The sequence below is a fragment of the Eumetopias jubatus genome, unplaced genomic scaffold (assembly GCF_037043125.1).
Source record: "Eumetopias jubatus isolate StellerSeaLion01/CBP00866 unplaced genomic scaffold, mEumJub1_p1.0 scaffold_4, whole genome shotgun sequence".
NCBI lineage: Eukaryota > Metazoa > Chordata > Mammalia > Carnivora > Otariidae > Eumetopias > Eumetopias jubatus.
In genome coordinates, this window is record NW_028274810.1 from 143,642,798 (window position 1) to 143,662,668 (window position 19,871).

The following is a 19,871-nucleotide window of genomic DNA, read 5'->3' on the forward strand; positions in this document are numbered from 1 at the left end:
AAGGGAGGAAGGGAGGGGCCGTGCGCTCAGGTTGACCCCGCCTGGCGACCGGGTGCCGCGGGCTGGGGGTTAGCGCGCCACACCGCCCCTCCCCGACCGTCTGACCGCGCCCTCCCCCGCCACCCCCAAATACTGATCACAATGCCAGAGCGGCGGAGCCACTCGCGTAATCCAGCCCCGGGACGACCCAGGAGGCAGTTACCACCGCGAAGCACGGAGGGCGGGGCGGGCCTGGGCGCGGGGAGGGGTTGGGGGGGATGTGAAAGGTCCCGGATGTTGCTGAACCGGAGCCCCTTCTAGAGGGAGTGACTGGCGCAGGCGCAGAAGGGCCGCACGGAAAGCTAAGGTGGGGGTGGGGAGGAATTTCCTTGCTGGTTTAGAGGAAGAGTGAGCCTGTGGAGGTTACGGGCGATTCGAGAAGGCGAGGTAGGAAGGCAGTGGTGGGAAGGAAAAAGGAAGGAGCTTCCTGCCCAGGCTCACTCTCCCAAGAGCAGAGAAGTTGGAAGCTGAGCGGGGCGGGGAGGAGCGTTGGTAGCGGGATAAGTGGTACGCTCCTCCGCTCGCCCTCTAGCGCGGGCGGGCAGGACGCGCGCGCTAGGGAGCGGCGGTTGCACTGGGCCCCCAGAGCTGTGGGCACCAATCAACGGTTGCCATAGCAGCGTTTGACGTCATCGTGCGTGTGGTGCCCCTGCTGTCGGGGCTGGTGATTGGAGGAAACCCCGTGTCTGCGGAGCCGCTGTAGCCTGTGAGCAGCGAGATCCACGGACAGAGTCTCAGCCTCGCCGCTGCCGCCCAGAGACTGCTGAGCCCCCGTCCGTCCGCCGCCACCCACTCCGGACACAGGTAAGGGACCCGGCCGCCGCCGCCTAGTCTCACTCCTTCCTTTCCCAGACCAAGTATCCGAAAGCGTGGGGGCCGTCTCCGCTCCACAGCCCCTCCGCCCCGCTCGCCCGGCGGTAGCGGCGCTGGGCTGAGGCGGAGTCTCCTCGGGCGGCGGCTTTTCCGCTGGGTTCGGGCGGGCGGCTCGCGGCCGCCTCGGGCTACTTGCTTCCGGATCGACGCCTTGGCCCCGATAAGCGCCCGTTCCCGGGGTGGAAAGGGCGCCCACACGCGGGGTCCCCGGGGAGCCGCCCGGTCGCCGGCTCCCGGGGGTGGCCGAGGCTCCCTTGGGCGCGATCCGTTCCCACCCGCGCCCCTTCCTCCTCGCCGCCCCGCTCCCGCCCGAGATTAATGACTCGGCGGCTGCGGGCATTGCAGTGGCGCAGGTGAGGCCGCCCCCTCCCCTCGCCGCCCTCCCCTCCCCCTGCCTCTCCCGCCCGCTCCTCGGCGCAGCCTCCGCGCCCCGCGCTGCGGCGACGGCACCCAGCCCTCCCCCACCCGGGCGGCGGCGCGGCAGCAGGGCTGGGCCTGGGGACCGGGCCGCGAGCCGAGGCCGGCCCGGAGGCGCCCGCCAGGTACTCTAGGGCGAGGCCTCGTTTCTGGCACGAGGGGGAACGGGCTCTGGGTTGGGGCTGGCCCGGGACCTGGGGCCGAATTTCCTGGGTTCCTCAGTGGGGTGGGGGATGGGGCTGCGGTGAGGTTTTTTTTGTTTTTGTTTCCCCTCAGGGTGAGGGGGGGGGGCTCCGAGCCCAGGTGGGGATAAAGAAGAGAATGGGGAAGGCGGTGGGCCGGCGTCTGGCTCGCCTGCCCGGTGGGCTTGAACGGGAGGGTCCCCGTGCTGGCTTTTTAGACGCTGTTCTCCTCTCGGGGCGGCTGAGGCTGAGCGTAACAGCCGGCGGTGGCCCAGCTCGCCTGGGTGTGGCTCTTGCCCCCTCCCCCACCTGCTGCAGCTGTCGGGTCCTTATAGACTAAATGAGCACCAGCGGTGTCCGGTGGCGGAGGAGACGCGGGTGGGAGAGTGGGGTGTGTCCGCCGCCCGGCCGGTCGTGGTTCCGCTTCTGCGGGCGGCGCTGGCGTCTCTGCCCCCCGGGCGGGCGGGCGGCTCCCCCCCTTCCCCCGGCTCGGGCGGGGGCGCGCTGCTCCTCCCTCTCGCTCTGGTGGGGGAATTAGCACTCAGCAGTAGGTTGGGCTCCTTGACACAGATCCGCCATGACAAAGAGGGAGAATCGGGGACTTGGGCGGAGCCAAGGAGGGGTGGTTGCGGATAGCGCGCACGGAAGGATTTGCACTTTAGAGTCAAGGTCTGTCCGTGTTCGTTTGACCTCGGTCGACGTCTTAACTTTGGTTAAGGGTTAAAATGGGTGCGGCGAGTCCTCTCCGCAATACAGAGGCGAGGCCTTGGAGTACTACTCTGTGAGAAATGCACTTCCCCTTGTACCCGAGGGGTTGGGGAGAGAAACCTTTGTACTGGTTTTTGATAATTTTTCGTTAGAAGCAGCATTAACCTGAGAGCGTTTTGAGTTCCTAAGGGAAAAATTAGTAATTTCAGGGGTGTGTTTGTGTGGGGGGGTATGAGATCATAAATTTTAAATAGTTTTGCATTGACGTGGTATACCTCACAAATAAGCTAGCTGATTACTTTTTTACCCTGTTCGATTTTGCTTTAAAAAAAAGGTATTATGGGATTTCCCTGGGAAGGTAAAGGATGTGATACTGGGGAATCAGTTCGTATAGTGACAGTGGCTCCTCTGTTCACCTTTTAATAGTGCACTTCAGGCTATTTATCTTTAAAATCACTTATTCTGTGGGATCAGTGTATGGCTTAGTATCTTTCTGTGCTGTTTTAGCACCTTTCAAGAGGATATCTTTAAGGAAAATAATGGGTAAATTAAAAGGTCTAGGGAGCTTTGAAAGAATTAGGTGAGAAGTTATGGTAAAGGCAGCTTAAGTGACAATTAAATTTTGACTACTAGAAACACTGTAATTTTATATTTAAACTGGAGCAATGACATAGAAAACACCACACTAGAAGCACTTAATATACACATTTTAGTGTTCATGTATGATGGTAAGTTGTAGGACTCATGGATGTATTTTTTAAGCATGTATGCATATAACAAGGTACAGGTAATGAGGCTTTAGGATCTGTTAGCGATTGTGGGTGCTTGTTTTATATTCAGAATGCCTTAAATCAAGCAATTTGGCCTATTCTCCCAGAAAATTGTCATGCTGTGATCAGCTGGCAATTGGGGTGGGGGTAATACCAATAAAATATAAACTTAAACACTTCTGACAAGAATAGTAGGTATTGTTAAAGTAAAAAGACATGAGTTACATTACACTGACCTGAATCATGATTCTGTGGAAGTACGGTAGAGGTTGTAATGTTGTTCGTCGACAGTGCTTTCACTAAAAAAACACAACTGCTTAATTTTGGATTACTTACGGTACTGAAAATTGGAATTGAGATTTTGGCCAAGTAAGGTAAGGGTTGGATTTTAAGGTAGCCTCTTTACCAAATGTGCTTTGGCTTTATGTGAAATTAGGATCTTCTGAACAAAGATGGTGTAATGCAATTTTAGTTTTGCTTCTCATTTGCATTATATTTATGGCTTTAAATTTGTCCCCTGAATGCTGAGTATGCCATCTCCCTTTTTTTTCCTATTCTGGTCATCCTTTTGTGAGGCTGCATTAAATTCGTCATATAAAGACTCTTCCGTAGGCATTAAAGTTTGAAGTGTTCATATAACTTATTTACAGAAGGTATAATTTGAGTCTTTATTTCGATGGAAAAATCTAAATGCTACTTTTTTTCCCTGCAGAACATCCAGTCATGGATAAAAATGAGCTGGTGCAGAAGGCCAAACTGGCCGAGCAGGCTGAGCGATATGATGACATGGCAGCCTGCATGAAGTCTGTAACTGAGCAAGGAGCTGAATTATCCAATGAGGAGAGGAATCTTCTCTCAGTTGCTTATAAAAATGTTGTAGGAGCCCGTAGGTCATCTTGGAGGGTCGTCTCAAGTATTGAGCAAAAGACGGAAGGTGCTGAGAAAAAACAGCAGATGGCTCGAGAATACAGAGAGAAAATTGAGACCGAGCTAAGAGATATCTGCAATGATGTACTGGTGAGAATCATTCAGACTAGCTTCATTATAATATAGGGCTCCTGTAATGAATGTCAAGTGTTACTTTCAACTTTTTCTGTCTTTGGTTTTTCTTTTTCTTTAAAAAATTGCATGTTCTAAATTTTGAAGTCTTCAGGGTGTCATTCTAAAAGGTATTAAAACAGTTGTAGGTAAATTGGTATAAAATAAATGCAGTACTGATTATCAGGTCAGGTAGACTAAAAAAGACCAGTGTATTTTGTGCTAATTGAAAAAATAAACTATTATCATTTCAGTTATGGTTAAGGTATTTGTAACAGTTAATAGAGCTCATTTTCTTAACTGTACATCTGCGGATACAGGAATTTTACATACCTTGTTTTATGTAAGAGATGTAGTAGGAGACTCATTGTAGACATAATATCCTTCCCTGGGTTAGCCACTAAAATATAATGAATCAGCTATACGGAAAACTGTGGCTTCAGAGTTGCTTTTTGCCTCTTCCTGCATTTAAGTATTAGAAGTCAACTTTGAACATGGACCATCACAATAAAAGATTATGAATAACTCATACTTGATTTTTCTAGGTTCAATCAAGAAGTATTTTAAGAATTTAGTACATACTGTCGTTGAAGCACTCCTTCTCTAAAAAGCTTAAAAGAATTGAACATTGCATTTTAGCTAATTTTAATCAATCTTAGAAATGATAGCTTTCTCATTCAGAAAAGTTTAAATCTTAGGATAAATTGGTTAGGAGATCCAGTCATTTAGCATATAACATATACATTAATACTTTTCCTTTTTAATGAACCAGGAGTGATTTTACTAAATGATTACCTACAGGACTTGGGTCTCACTCAGTAGGGCGGGGCACTTATATAGAGAGAGAGTATCCCAATTTCTCTGGACAGGTTACTGGTTCTGGGACTCAGAAATCCAGGTGCACACTTAACTTGAAACTTGTTCATGCAAGGGGTACTCTAATGAGCAACATAGGATTATTTCTGTTGTTTTAGGCTTAGGGCTTTTGTGAAAGTTGTGTTGGTATTAAGATTCCTTTACACAAGTTTTTAATTACTAATGGGATAGTTTAAGTCCTAAATTATTCTCAAATGATATTTTCTTTAGGCTGTATTTCAAAGAACAGTATTTTTTTATCTTAACGTGGGCTCACAAAGTTTTCTTATGTAGTGTCTGTCTTGGGTGGGGTTTTGGGGTTTTGTTTTGTTTTTGTTTTGTTTTTTTTCTTTTAAATCTTTAATAGGAGTCATTTATTTCTAAGGTGGGAAAGGAAATCTGTGTTTTTATTAAGGCTAAATAACATGTTTATCTTGTGATTTGCTAGGGTAATAATACTTAAAATTCGAAAATACGTCTTTCTATAATAAAACGTGTTGGGTTTTTTTCTCCCTTGCTCTCTATGCGGACTAATACCTCTGTAGATGTTACTGAATTTTGTTTGTGCTGGTGTTTTTCCTCCAACTATTACACCTGATAATTTTTATTTTGGTTTCAAAGAATTGTTGAGTTATAACTTAAGACAAAAGCCAATCTTAGGAATAAAAGGGGATGTAGTTACATTTATTCTTTACTAACAAGCTTCTTTGCTATTCCAGGTAGGTATTTGCATGTTTTTCCTACACAAAGTATAAAAGCTCCTGTCAATGCGAGGATTTTTCTAGGAAAAGACTATAGCAGTTTTAACTTTGCTTCCCTTTGGTTTCCTTATCAAAAAAAAAAAAAATACTGCATATGATCAGTGGATGGTAATAACTAGATTAATCTCTTCATAGCTTCTTTGTTGATATGATTATTAAGGGGATTTGATATTAGTGACTCTCAATGTTCTCCTTCAGAATAGTACTGGCCTCTCAGTCTAAATGAAATTTCCACCTTGAGAGTGTAGATAAATGAAAGTATAATTGCTTTCCCATACCAAAGCTAAACACATTTTTGCTTCCAGCCTTGGTCTTTTAGTGATCTAAAAGCAGATCTTTTAGCTCTGTTACTGATCTTTGCATAGTTCATGCTTCCTAACATATAGTATCTGCTTAAGTATTTGCTGAGTAAATGAACAAAAAGGCTTCTTCAGAAAAGAGGATAATAGAACTAGGTCAGCGGCACTGCTAATTTTCCAAGGCCTTTTCTGTTTCATCTTGGGAAAATTTGGTATTTACATATACTGTGGTTCTTTTTCAAGTAGACCCATCATCTTTTTTCAAACAGGTCATGTTGGCTGGAAACATCTTGCATAAAATTCCTTTTCCCTCTTTGAGTAAAATGGGTAAAATAGAGCAGAACTGACATTTCTCCTAGAGAAAAAACTTTTTGATGTATTTGATGATTAGGGAAAGTTTGCCTTAATTATATTCTAAGGTCTTACATGGTAAAAAAATACCACAATCTTTATTCTAGTTTTTTTCTGAACTTTGACTCCCCTCACCCCCCCCCGTTTGAGAAAAATAGGCAGGTAATCCCTTTTCAGAATTAATGTTACTGATCAGTTGCATCAGTAATGGAACAGACTTCATTGTTCTATTGAGCACCTGCATCATACTGGCCAAGGCCTCTTCCCATAAAAAGGAGCTAAGTTTTTCTGAAGAGCTCTTTAGTCTTTTATTAAATGGTTACTGCCATTCTGGTATAAGCGTTTATCAAGTGTTTAATTAATACCATTTATTAAACAGAGAAAGGGTAGTCTTGTTACTTTGTGTAAGAGTTATAGAGCATTATTGTGGAAAATGGTCACAGGCATGTTCTTCACAACATGGACTTCTCTTTTCGCAAGAGAACTTGGGGTTCTTCCTTGTGTTGTTAATTTGAAGTTTGCAGCATGTGAACTAATGCAATCTGCCTTTCCTGCCACGTCTTAGACCAGAAGTTCTCTTGGTAGTAGGGTAAGGACTCAACACTAGTGATTTCTACTACCTCCTCTGCATAAATCCACAAGAAGCAGCCAAAAACTGGATAGTTTTGTCTTGAACATGAAATGACAAAATACATACTAGAAAACCTAATTCCAGTTCAAAGAAGAATGTAGTGGTGTGAAAAGAACACCACATTTTGAGTCAGACCAGCTTTTTACCACCTAATACTTACAAGGCCTAAGGAAAATAGGCAGTTCCTCTGAGAAAACTGAGTTCAATTAAATGACAGTAATGTCTACCCCATAGGATTGTTATGGAGAATGAAAATCAGGAGTCTCTTAACTCTAGAGTCCAGGAATGGGATTTAAAAGATCCAGGAAGCCTTAAAAACTGTATTTTTGTGGGGCAGAGGGTCCATTTTGACTAGTAAATTTTCCAGAGTTTCATTAAAAAATCTGAAAGCCACTGGTATAAGACAAAAAACAGCTTATAGGAGGTGAAGCAGTAAAATCTTGAATGTAGCATCTGTAACAGTTGGCAACAGTAGTTGAATAATAGTAATAGTTACTCAGTTAACTTAAGTTCCATTTTATTATGCTCCACATTTTTATTTGCCTCAGGCAGTTTTAAGATGTGGTTGCTGGGCACTGGTTTTTATCTGTAGACTACAGAACTGCCATTAAGCAGGAACAAGCTAGGAAACCAGGTAGCTTTGGGGGCTTTGCTGGTCTGAATATATTATGTGCCTTTTGCTTTAAAAACCACTATATGGAATTGTAAGCTGACAACCACTAGGCAGCTTATTTATTGGAATAAGGGCTTCTTAAAAGAATTCTGCAGTATTATACTCATCTTTACTACTTAATATATTTACATGTTTTTTCAAATGGCTTTTGGTATGTTTGAAAATAGAAAGACCTTCTGTTGCAAAGGAGATACAGTCTCTTCCAGGGAGGAATACATTGGACAGACTCTTGATAATAAAATTCATTATTTTTGGAGAGTTGTCATAAGCAGTAAGTATTGCACCTGGTGAGGTATTTTATACAGTTGGAAAGTCTGAGGTGTGTGATGTGAAAATGAAAGGAAATAAAGGAATGAAAATAGAAAGGCAGGTGGTTGCTCTTTGGTGGAAAGGGGAAGAATAACCAATTTAAGAGCAACAGGCTACCTATCCTTTTTCAGTATAGCAGTACTTCACTAAGAATGCCTTTCTACCTGTTCTAGTAAAAGATGGAGATGCTTAGTTTTAGTGGTGAGCTGTGAAGATGATGATTAGTGTGTTAAAAGTGAACTAAGAGGAAAAGTTTAAAGGATTCGAAATTGGACTTAGAGTGAAAAACCCGAGTTAAAATCTCAAGAATAGGAAGTACAGGCACACTTACAATGATTCAACACTTAATCTACCCAAGAAAAAGGAAGAAATTGTATGTGGCCCCCACAGAGGCATTTTGAATTAGAAAGGTGGAAAATAAGCTCCCTTTGAGTTATAATAGCTCACCAAGAGTAATTTTGCTTTTCATTTGTTCTTTTAAGAACACTCAGCTTTACTAGTAAAGAAATCCTAGTGGTAACACCTCATTAGTGGTACAATAGAAGCATCCTAATTGGTTAACTGAAAAGTTGTTTATATGATCATACTTGTTTTAAACATTTGTTTTAAATTAAAATACAGATGTATATGTTCATTTGTCCATTTTTAATGTGAGGCAAAGGCCTTTTCAAATAATTTGCTAACTACCCCTATCAATGATGTATCCTTTATAAAATACAGTTTGAGGCTGCATAGTAGAGTGAGAATTTAAATGTTTGGTAAGCAATCAGTTCACAGTCCCTCTAGAAATGTGTAATTTTTTCTAATCTTTTAGTTGTCCAACCCACGCTATTTTTCTGTATGTAACTCTCTTTAAAAACTAGTTGTTTCCTCACCCCCCCCAAAAAAGTCCTCTTCCAAAGCACTCCATTTAGTTTTCATAGTAACATATCTTTTCACACTTGTGTATCCTAACATTTAAATAACATAACATTTTAAGTAATTATAGCCAGTATAGTGGCATGGTTTTGGAAACAAATATCAGACTATTAGTCGGATACCTTAACAAATATCAATAACTGCTGATAGAAGCTGAGGGGGAGTCCAGAGAGTAGCTGAAAAGTCTATCCTCAAGCATTTAGTCTAAGTCATGGGCATTGTCGGGTTTGCTTACCTAGAAGTGAAGAATATAGTGTAATCTAGGTTATCACTTAAGTGAAATTTGGTTAATCCAGCACTTAAGGGTTTGCAGAAGAGTTGTTGCATTCTAGATCATTCTCTTAGAACATTCGGTGGGGGCAACATTGCTTCCTTTAAAAGGCTTTTTCAATAATTTTACAAGAGATGAGACTAGGAGAGATGGGTACTGGCTAGATTATACTATACTATTATACATACCTGGTATAATGTTATAAACTAAGGAGTGGGGGACATCAGAGGCCATGGAAAAACTTAAGGCCCTGGAAAGTGACACCAGATTCTGCCTCTTAGAAGGTAGATTGGTAGAAATGCAAAACATAGTTGTTTTTATAAGGAAAATCAGCTTTTATAATTTTATAAATTTTTTGAAGATTTGATCTGATTCTTTGGACTCATTTTCTTCTAATATCAGAGTAGATTCTCAGTGCCCATATAATGGATATATAGTTAACCATTGTTTATACATTAATCTTGTTTTTATGCTTGGGGCTTTAACCTATGAAAGACTTAGGGGTTTTTTCCCCCCATAAATATAGTATCTTTTCATATCTGGTAAGTGGTTCTAGCATATAAAGGGAGCCCTGTATGTGAAATAGTTTTGCCTTTATAATACTGAGTTAAATTTTACTGGGCTATTGAGATTAATTTGACTATACATTTTTGATCCCAAAGTAAGTGATCTTTGGCACATTCATAGTGAAGAATGTATATGTATATGCATATGAGAAATTCTCTTAAAAAGTTAAAATTATAGGGGCGCCTGGGTGGTTCAGTCGTTAAGCGTCTGCCTTCGGCTCAGGTCATGATTCCAGGTCCTGGGATCAAGCCCCGCATCGGGCTCCCTGCTCCGCAGGAAGCCTGCTTCTCCCTCTCCCACTCCCCCTGCTTGTGTTCCCTCTCTCACTGTGTCTCTCTCTGTCAAATAAATAAATAAAATCTTAAAAAAAAAAAAAAAGTTAAAATTATAGATGTTCTGATGTCAGCCACATTAAAAAAAACTTGTCCATTGAAATTATAATAGGTGCTAGAATTTTTTTTTCCCCCTAGAATTTCTAAGATCCCTATTGTGATTTCATCCTGGTTCTTGTAGTTTTCATTAGCATGATGGTTTTACATTGAGAATAAACAGTGCTCTTTAGGGGATTTGGAATTGCTCTAAGTTTCAATATGCCAAAAGCCAGAGTTCATCTTTCTTTCGAAGTTACCTCTCCTTTCTGTGGACTTAATTTTGGCAGTTCTGTGCTGCATACAGCTCTTATTATTTCTGTAAAGCACTGATTCTCTTCTGTCCTTCTGTTCGATCTTTGCCAAAATCCTGTACATAGAGCCTGTGGCTCTAGTTTGGTCTTACCACTGTCCCTGATACAAGCCATTGCTAATTCCCATCTTTATGGCCTGAGTGTTTCTGCTTCATTATTCTGCTTTAGAATTTACTTTAGTCTTGTTTTTGTTTTTGCTTTTTCTAACTTCAGAGGATTGGCTCCATTCCTTCATTCTCCTTGAAAACAGAATGGACGGTTGATGTTTGTGGTATTTAATTTGATACTAAGCATATCAATATTTTTTAAGTAGCACAGATTTTAATTTGGCTTGGGAGGAATGGAGTGTTTAGCCACCATATATATCAGCAGTTTCCAGGGTATTGTATTAGGCATATTGCTGTGCTACAGGTCATTCTTCGTTCTTTTCTGAATGAAAAACTTCTATCTGCAAAAATGTACCAGTTGTCATTTGTCATTGATTTAGTTGTGCATTTTCTGGTAAGGTAATGTGACATAAGTAGTAATGTGGTATAGAATAGTCTTTTTCTTTTTTTTTTTTTTAAAGATTTTATTTATATGACAGAGCACAAGCAGGGGGAGCTGCAGACAGAGGGACCAATGAAGGGCTCACTCCCAGGACCCTGGGATCATGACCTGAGCTAAAGGCAGACATTTAACCAACTGAGCCACCCAGGCGCTCTGTAGAAGAGTCCTATATCTTGTCAGAGTTCACTTTTGTTTTCTGTTGGCTTATTTATTTACTGCTACAGTGTGGCTCTTAAGGCAACAAAGCATGGATGTGTAGCTGATTTGGTATCAGTATGATCCTGTGATATGGACGTGCACATTTGTTTACACTCGAATAGATTACTAAAAGGTTTCAACATCTAAACTTTTGTGACTTTCTTTTGATAGAATTTGTTATGAGCATTCTTCCCTTCTCCCCCAAATAAAGATACGCTTACAGCGGTGTTAGCCACAGGTAGGATGGCAAGAATGTGAGGACAGTCTGTCAAATGTTAATATGTAGAGTTAAATAGACCAAAATAAGACTTTGTTCACTGGGTTGACCTGTATGCCTGTTCATTTTTTTAAAATGTAGGAAAGACCCTATTGCATTTAATTTTCAAGGAGTGCCCAATTTTGTTGTATTGGGATTTCATTTACTTGAATTGTTTAATGAGTAGTTAAAAACGTTTTTTAGTGGAGGTTAATTCCTATCTTGAAAACAAGTTTTGGGATCTAAGAGGGTTTTTTGTTTGTTTCTTTGTTTTTAATTAGTATTACCAAGGAACCCAGTCTGAGTTGAGTGTGTCTCATTTTGATTAATTACAAATGCTTTTCTGAGAAAAACCTATTTGTTGATCCAAGACTCACGAATTGTCTGCTCGTTATTTTTTTGCTTCTTAAAACATACAGTAAACACCATTGCCCAGAGTTTAGGAGGCCGTAGACATACTTGGACCACATTTAACCCAGGTACATTTGGTGAAATCCTACCCCAAATGCATTACTTTTAAAATGCGATTCTGTGAAAATGACAGTTGAGGGCAGTATTATATATAGGCAGGCTGTAGTATACTTAGAACAAATTCTCAATTCAATAATTTGAGTACTTTACTACTGTGTTTGGAAGATGTTCAGAAATAGACATCTAAAGTGATGGTGTTCTTTGCTATGAGTAATGACTTTTCCCTTCAGTTTCTCCTTTGGTTGTTTTCATCTGATAGAGGGGCTTTTTGTCAGACTTAATTAGATCCCAGGGATAAGACTTGAAGAATAAACTTGTGTAATTTTTCTAAAAATAAAGGAAACTAAAATGTGTACTACCTTTAAAGGGTTGATAGACTACTCTAGCACAGGCTATGCAAACTTTTGGGGTTTGAAATTTTTACTCATTTTATGACTTTGGGCAAGTTATTCCATCTCTGTGACTCTATTTCCACATCTTCAAAATGGGAATGGTGATAGTATCTACTTTGAGGATGTTTTGAGAATTACTGAGTTAACACACACCCGTGGTGTTATTAAAGGTAAGCAACTATACTGCTTACCTTTTTTTGTACCTCTGATATCACTTCAGTGTGACTTGATTTATTAATTTTGATGTTAAATGTAAGAATTTTAATTGCGTAAATTCCGTATATTTAATATTTATTTTATAAGCTCCCTGTGTTATTGAAAAATAAATACATATAATACATATTTATAAAAACATATATAGATATAATAAATATGAAAAGTCCCTGCTCTTATAGGGAGGTGGGCCCATACCCAAATAATACAACAGAAAGACTTCATGTTTGGTTAACTATGAAAGAGCTGGTCTTCACCTTTTTTAAAAAAGCAACTGATAAAATCTAGTCCCACTGGGGAGTTTATAATAATATAATACAGTGTGCATGTGCAAATTAAAAAACACTATAAAAAATGAGGTGTTTTAAACAAAAAGTGTTTTGTGGTGGAAATACTGAGAAATGGGGCCTTGGTTGGTGGTCAGCCCTGGTCAAGGTTGATGCCAACTATAAAAAGGGTTCTGCGTCGGGGGAGGAGGAGGAAAGCCCCCCAAGCATGTTAGAACAGTTTTAACAGTTATCAATTGGTGCTCTATAAATTCTTTTTGGTACCTTCTACCATTTACCATTTTATCATTAGGAGCTACATTTTGAATATGAGGTAAAACATTGATTATCCTGGGATTATTTTGTCTAGTATTAAGAATCCAAAGGCAGACATTGTCTGAACCTGATTTAATTTAGCAGTTTTTCATCCCATTTATTTTGAGTCCTTTCACCGAGGTGATTTTTCATTTATTTTTATTTATTTCTTTATTTTTTAAGATTTTATTTGACAGAGAGAGGGAACACAAGCAGGGGGAGCAGGAGAGGGAGAAGCAGGCTTCCTGCCGAGCAGGAAGCCCAGTGCCCGGGGGGGGGGGGGGGTCCCCGGGACCCCGGGACCCCGGGACCCTGGGACCATGACCTGAGCTGAAGGCAGACGCTTAACGACTGAGCCACCCAGGCGCCCCACCGAGGTGATTTTTTAAAGACATACATACAAAATGTTTTAGAACACCGGGCTTTTTATCAGTTTTAAGTTTTCCGCAGGTATCTTCTGATTCATTTTGGGGAAAATTTAAGGAGCAACTACTCTAGCTTTCAGCAGGAATTAGGATGAAATTTTAGGCTGGCTTTAACATTTACTTAAACACCAGGGCTAATATATCTTGGTTTTCTCACATTCTGTTGTTGATTTTTTAGAAGTTAAATGGTGAAGATTTGCCATTTATTTATTAATAGAAAGTACATTCAGCTAAGTGATTGGTTAACACTCCTCTGTGATCCCATCCTTGAAGTTAAGCGGCTCTGTCTTTTCATACTATATGACCTCATTCATAGGACACCTAAAATTTTACTCTTGTAGGCCAACATTGCATAGAAAGATGAGTTTAGGGTGCCTGGGTGGCTCAGTTGGTTAAGCGACTGCCTTCGGCTCAGGTCATGATCCTGGAGTGCCAGGATCGAGTCCTGCGTCGGGCTCCCTGCTCAGTGGAGAGCCTGCTTCTCCCTCTCCCTCTGCCTGCCTCTCTGCCTACTTGTGCTCTCTCTCTCTATCTCTGTCAAATAAATAAATAAAATCTTTAAAACAAATTTAAAAAAAAAAGATGAGTTTAAGTCAAAATGTCTGCAAATTAATTCTTGGCATGGCCTGATTCATTAGCATTTCTGGTGGAGCATTTTTCTAATTGGTTGGTTGGAAGCAACTAAATGAAGTTGCAGTTGAAAGAGGCCATTCCAGCCACAAGGGGGAGCAAGAGGCTAATTTCCAAGTCAGTGGGCCCCAGTTGCCACAAAAAGCCTGCTTGCTTTTTAGAATTTTAGATTTAGGAATGATAAAAGGCTCAGTCGCTCTGCAGAATAAAGTGAAAGTTCTGAGAAAATTCTTTACACAAGGGAATTGTGCAAGACTAGAAATTTGAACTTATACAATGTGCTGTAAAATTGGATTTCCTATTGAGGTTATTAAAAATGACTTGGAGATGTTACAAGTTTTGTAACTAAATAATAAAATAAATTGGGAGTTGACCCATTGAATTTTAGGTTTGAAGCAGCATCCATCCTAGATTTTTTATTTTCACAGATAAACTGAAGCTCAGAGGTTTAATGATTTATGTTAGGTCATACCATAAACATAACACTTTGTCTCTTATTATATGACCTTAGTTGTAGATTGAGACATGTTTACTTTGCTATAAATGCATGAGTTTTTAGGAGGGATTGAGGATTATTGAAATAACTGGATGAAATTACCACTTTAATTTCATTAAAAACAGTGGCTTCAGTTTTAGACTGTATTTTAGGATTCTATAGTTAAATGAAAATGAGAATCTCATTTGTGAAAACCTTTGTGCCTCAATTTCCTGCCCCCCCCCTTTCTCTTTTAATGACTGGCATTTTTCATACATGATTTGTATGAAAGTAGAATATCTGTATCCTGACTTCTCTTCATTTGTTTTCATAGGAGAGGGCCATGGTAGTACAATCTAAAACAGGAATGGGTTATGGGAGCTTGATCTTTCCCATTCACGTATTTAGTGAGGTCAAGTCAAAGGAGACCTACTCTAGGCATATTTTCAAATTGCGGTCCGTAAATGTCTCATTAGGGGTTCTTTTGCTTTGATACTCTGGGTCTATTTACTATTTGCTAATAACATGCATATTTATCTTAATGGAAATTAAATTTAGTACTATTAGTGGAATACTCTCTAAGAAAAAGTGGGAGCCTCCTTTCTACCCCTCATATTTTTGTTTACAAACGTATCAGCACTTATTTTTGTGCTGTTTCTCTCCTAAATACAAATTTTACCAATCAAATAAGGAAATTTGAAAAATACAATTGAGCACAAAAATAGTCTGAGGGTGGAGAGCAAACTCACTGGTATTGTCATGTTCTAGAAAGAGTGACTGTTAAAAAGGATTTTTCTTTAAAACTTATTTTTATATAATATTTTACAAAAATGGAAAATAGCCTTTTTATTTTTACACATGGTAGTTAAATTCTTTCTAACCAGTTACCTTATTTTTTAACTTTTCATTTTGAAATAATTTCAAACTTAGGGGAAAAAAAGTTGGAAAAATAGTATGAAGTATTTCTCATATATCCTTTACCCTAACCACAGTATAATTATCAAAATTAGCATTTTGTAAAATAACTGATGAAATAAACTATATAACCTAGAGAATTTATTCACAGATAGTACCACTTATAACCCCTAATTTCAGAGTACTGGCCTGTTATTTTCCCTAATTCAGAGTACTGGCCTTTTATTCTGTTGACTGTCCCTCAATTTGGATTTCTCCAGTGAGTTCTTAAAATTCAGATTGTGCATTTTGGGAAGAATTCCATTTCCTGGAAGTGATAACAATGCCCTCTAGGAGACACGTGATACTGTCCTGTTACTTAACCAAGATATCTAGATAGGACATGAATTTAAACCACTGAAGACTTGTAGAAACACCGTATGATACAAAACTATTAATCAGTTGAGTATTTTTTAAGATAGACGCCCCATAGTATGATTGTTTTGTCAAAGGTTATGAACTGAATGTATTTTGCCAAAGTACTTTCTAAATGGATTATGTCATTTTCTGATGGATTACTCTTTGAAAAGGGAAGATACCCCAGTTCTATAACTTGTAATTTTGCTTTGAAATACATAGTTCACTAGCTAGCTGGCTTCGTGTATTCTAATTGGCAAGCCCAAATCACAGCACATAGGCCAGTGATTTAAGTGCATAGTCACTGTTCTTTAGGGCTGAAATAAATGTATACTTAATAATGGGTATTCGTTAATTTTTTAGATTTTAGTCTGAGGACCCTTAGTCTATAAATTGATGCTCATTTAAGAAAGGAAGAAAAAGTGACCTTGAGTTTAAAGAAAATCTAAGGAATAGTGGTGGGATAGGAAGTGCATTAGAGAAGTTTTCCTGGGATAAAATTGGAAGGGAGGTTTTGAAATTAATGTTGGAGTGAAACGCAGGAAGACTTAATCTCTGGATTTTTGTCTCCCTTAGCCTCCTTTCAGGGTCATTACATAGAACCCTGCAGCTTATCCAGGGGTCTTGCAAGCATATTAGGATATATACGTACCTAGCCTCCCCTTGGCCGCTGTTTCTGAATATAGTTGACCCTTGAACAACATGGGGGTTGGGGTGCAGACCACCCCCCTATGCAGTTGAGAATTCTATAACTATTGACTCCCCAAAAACTTAACAGCCTATTGTTGGCTGGAAGCCTTACCAGTAACATAAACAGTCTGTTAACACATATTTTGTATGTTACATGTGTTGTACACTGTATTCTTAAAATTAAACTAGAGAAAATATATAGTGTTAAGAAAATCGTAAGGAACAGAAAATACATTTATAGTACCATACTGTAAAAAAAAAAAAAAAAAAAAACCCACTTCTTGGTGGACCCATGCTGTTCAAGGGTCATCTGTATATGTGCTTATAACACCCAAACACTTGTCATTTTGGAGCAATGTCTTAGGTCTTTAGAGAAAACAGAATATTGTTTTTTGTCTTTTTTGCAGGATAATCATTATCTAACAGTACCAACCTTAAGAATTTCTATCATGTTTTAACTAGAAGTTGGATAAGATGATGACTTTTGATAGTTTTTAGGTTGCTGAACTAAGTTTATTTCCTCAAGATTATTCTAGCTTTCTTCTGTTCTATTAAAATGAAACTGTTTGAATTATGCATATGTAATGCAGCCTGAGGATTTAATATTTAAGTGCCTAATATGTATAAAACTTGTTTCTTTAAAGAGCCTATAAGTAGGTTAAGAATAGATATGTATGTGAAAAGTTAAAGGTATAAAATTAAATTTTTACTCTGGATAATAATTTAGTTGTTATAGAGCATAGGATATGAAGTAAAAAAAATAAAAATTTTCTGAGTTTTGTCCTACCTGCTCAGAGGTAATCTGTGTTAGCCTTAGTTCTATTTTTACCTTTCTGGGAATTTATGGTTCCTATGCAAACAATTCTATCCTTGAAGAAGACACATGAGTTAGGATTATATACAAAGTACTCTGAGGGCACCTGGCTGACTCAGTTAGGTATGGGACTCTTGATTTCAGGGTTGTAAATTCAAACCCCACATTGGGTATAGAGAGTACTTAAAAAAAAAAAAATCTTTAAGAAACAAGCAAAACCAAAAAACTCCCCAAAGTATTCTTTAACTTGTGCATACACATGGGCACTTTGGTGTATGTCTTAGGCTTTATTCCATATTGACACACACCTCATTTTTAAAATGTTTTATAGCATTATATATGTGTACTATAATTTATGTGTATATATGTGTAATATAATTTAACTAGTCCATTATTGACAAATTAGGGTATTTCCTTTTTTCTTCTTTAATTAAAAGCTCTTGCAGTGCCTGGGTGGCTCAGTTGGTTAAGCATCGAACTCTTGATTTCAGCTCAGGTCATGATCTTAGAGAGTTGTGGGATTGAGCCCCATGTTGGGCTCTGCTCAGCACAGTCTGCTTGTCCCTCTCCCTCTGCTCCAATCCCTGCTTGTGCTGCTAGCTCACTCATTTGCTTGCTTGCTCTGTCTTTAAAATAAATAAAATCTTAAAAAAAAAAAAAAAGCTCTTCACTGAACACTAGAGGTATAGAAAACGTGGGGGCCTAAACTGAATAGTTTTGAGAATTAGCTTTAGGGAGAACATAGAATTAGAGCTGGATATTTAAAGGTGGATGGTATTTAGCACAGATTGCTTTAAATCAATAGTCATGTGTGGACTCCTTTTAGAGGGGGTCCCTGAGGTCACAATTAATTTCATGATAATACTGAGTCACCATTGATTCTTCACTGTGTGGACATTAGCACTGATGCAAAAACTGCTGGTCCTAATACTAATAAAGATAGTGGGACCATACTGTATTAGTAATTTATGTATTCCTCACCACCACCCATCTAGTTTTTGTGGGGGGGGGGAGTGGATACTGGCTTTATTTACTGTCCTTGAAGCTATAAAATCATTAATAGCCCTTATGTAGATAATCTTTTTAATATTCTGTGAGGCATAATGAGAAGTATTAACAGTTAACCTCCAGGAAAAGTTTTTGTGATTGAATCGTGAGCTGAACTAGCTGTTCCCTGATTTTACCCCACAGAACACTCTCTACTTCAAAGAATGACAGACAGGCAAGCTATGGTTATTTAGGCTTGAGTATTTGGCAGACATCTTGAAAATGAAGAAGTGATCTTGTCACTTTAATGAAAACAAATGGTATTTGTGACCAGTGATAAAAGTTAAGCTTTGAAGCACAAATGAGAATTTTGGAAAACTTGTATCCACCACTTCCATGATCTTGACAGCTTTCCAATTTTTTTTTTTTTTTAAGATTTTATCTATTTATTTGACAGTAAGAGAGGGAACACAACCAAGGGGAGAGGTTTCTGCTCCGCAGGAAGCCGGATGTGGGGCTTGATCCATCATGACCCGAGCCGAAGGCAGACGCTTAACAACTGAGCCACCCACGCGCCCCCCCAAATTTTTTTAATGAGTATAAAGCAGTCCTAAAACCAAAAATCTTTAAACCTTAAATATGGAGCATTTGTTGTTATTAGTTTTTTTCTAGAATATGTATCTTTTTTTTTTTTTAAGATTTTTTTATTTGGAGAGAGAAGGCACAAGCAGGGGGAGCAGGAGGGAGAGGGAAGAGCAGGGAGCCCGATGCGGGGCTCGATCCCAGGTCCCTGGGATTATGACCTGAGCTGAAGGCAGATGCTTAACTGGCTGAGCCACCCAGGCACCCCGGAAGTGTATGTTTAGAGAGAAATAATAAGTACTATGGTTGGGAGGAATAAGTTAGCATTTTTTAAACATAAGGAAATTAGATCACATAAGAGGAGGGGGAGTCTGGAACTAAGGTGGGTTTCTGGGATGTTGGTGAGTTGGCTGGTTAAGGTGTCATTTTAAAGTTAATTATCTATAATGCAGATATTTCCTATGATAACTTATTTACTTGATTAGTTTAGACAGGACTTGAAAGAAAATAGTTGGTTAGAGAATGCTGGTTCAGATTAGACTGTTCTGTCCTCCAAAGGGTATCCCTTCTTCTTCTGTTCTAAATGCTTTCTGTATATTAACTCACATTATTTTACCCCTCTTAATAGTTACACAAATTTAGATTACTGAACTCAAAGTGTTAAAAATGAGATTACAAGAGCCACTAAAGCAGATTTTTGAATGTCAAGATCTCATATGTTATATCTGAACAGAGTGCCTGCTCTGTCAGGAGCTATGATTTTCCTATTTATACTCTCATTTAGACCTAGCAGCCTTTTGAGGTAGATTTTCATGTCGATCATTTTATATAACTAGATTTTCATTTAGTTTTATAGATTAGCTCTGAGAGATTAATTTGCTCAGTATTTCAAAATTAATGATGAGAGAGGAATTCAAAGTCTGTCTGATTTTAGAGTTTATGCTTTATTACAC

The 19,871-nt window shown here is 39.6% G+C and overlaps 1 protein-coding gene across 1 annotated transcript in view; it reads left to right on the forward strand.

The window, feature by feature from the left end:
* Positions 1-751: 751 nt before the first annotated feature.
* YWHAZ (tyrosine 3-monooxygenase/tryptophan 5-monooxygenase activation protein zeta) overlaps positions 752-19,871 on the forward strand; it is a 31,443-nt gene continuing 12,323 nt past the window's right edge. The window contains exons 1-2 of the mRNA XM_028109598.2: positions 752-843; positions 3,702-4,006. Coding sequence (XP_027965399.1) covers positions 3,713-4,006 — 294 coding nt within the window. The 5' untranslated portion in view covers positions 752-843; positions 3,702-3,712. The remainder of the gene's footprint in view (positions 844-3,701; positions 4,007-19,871) is intronic.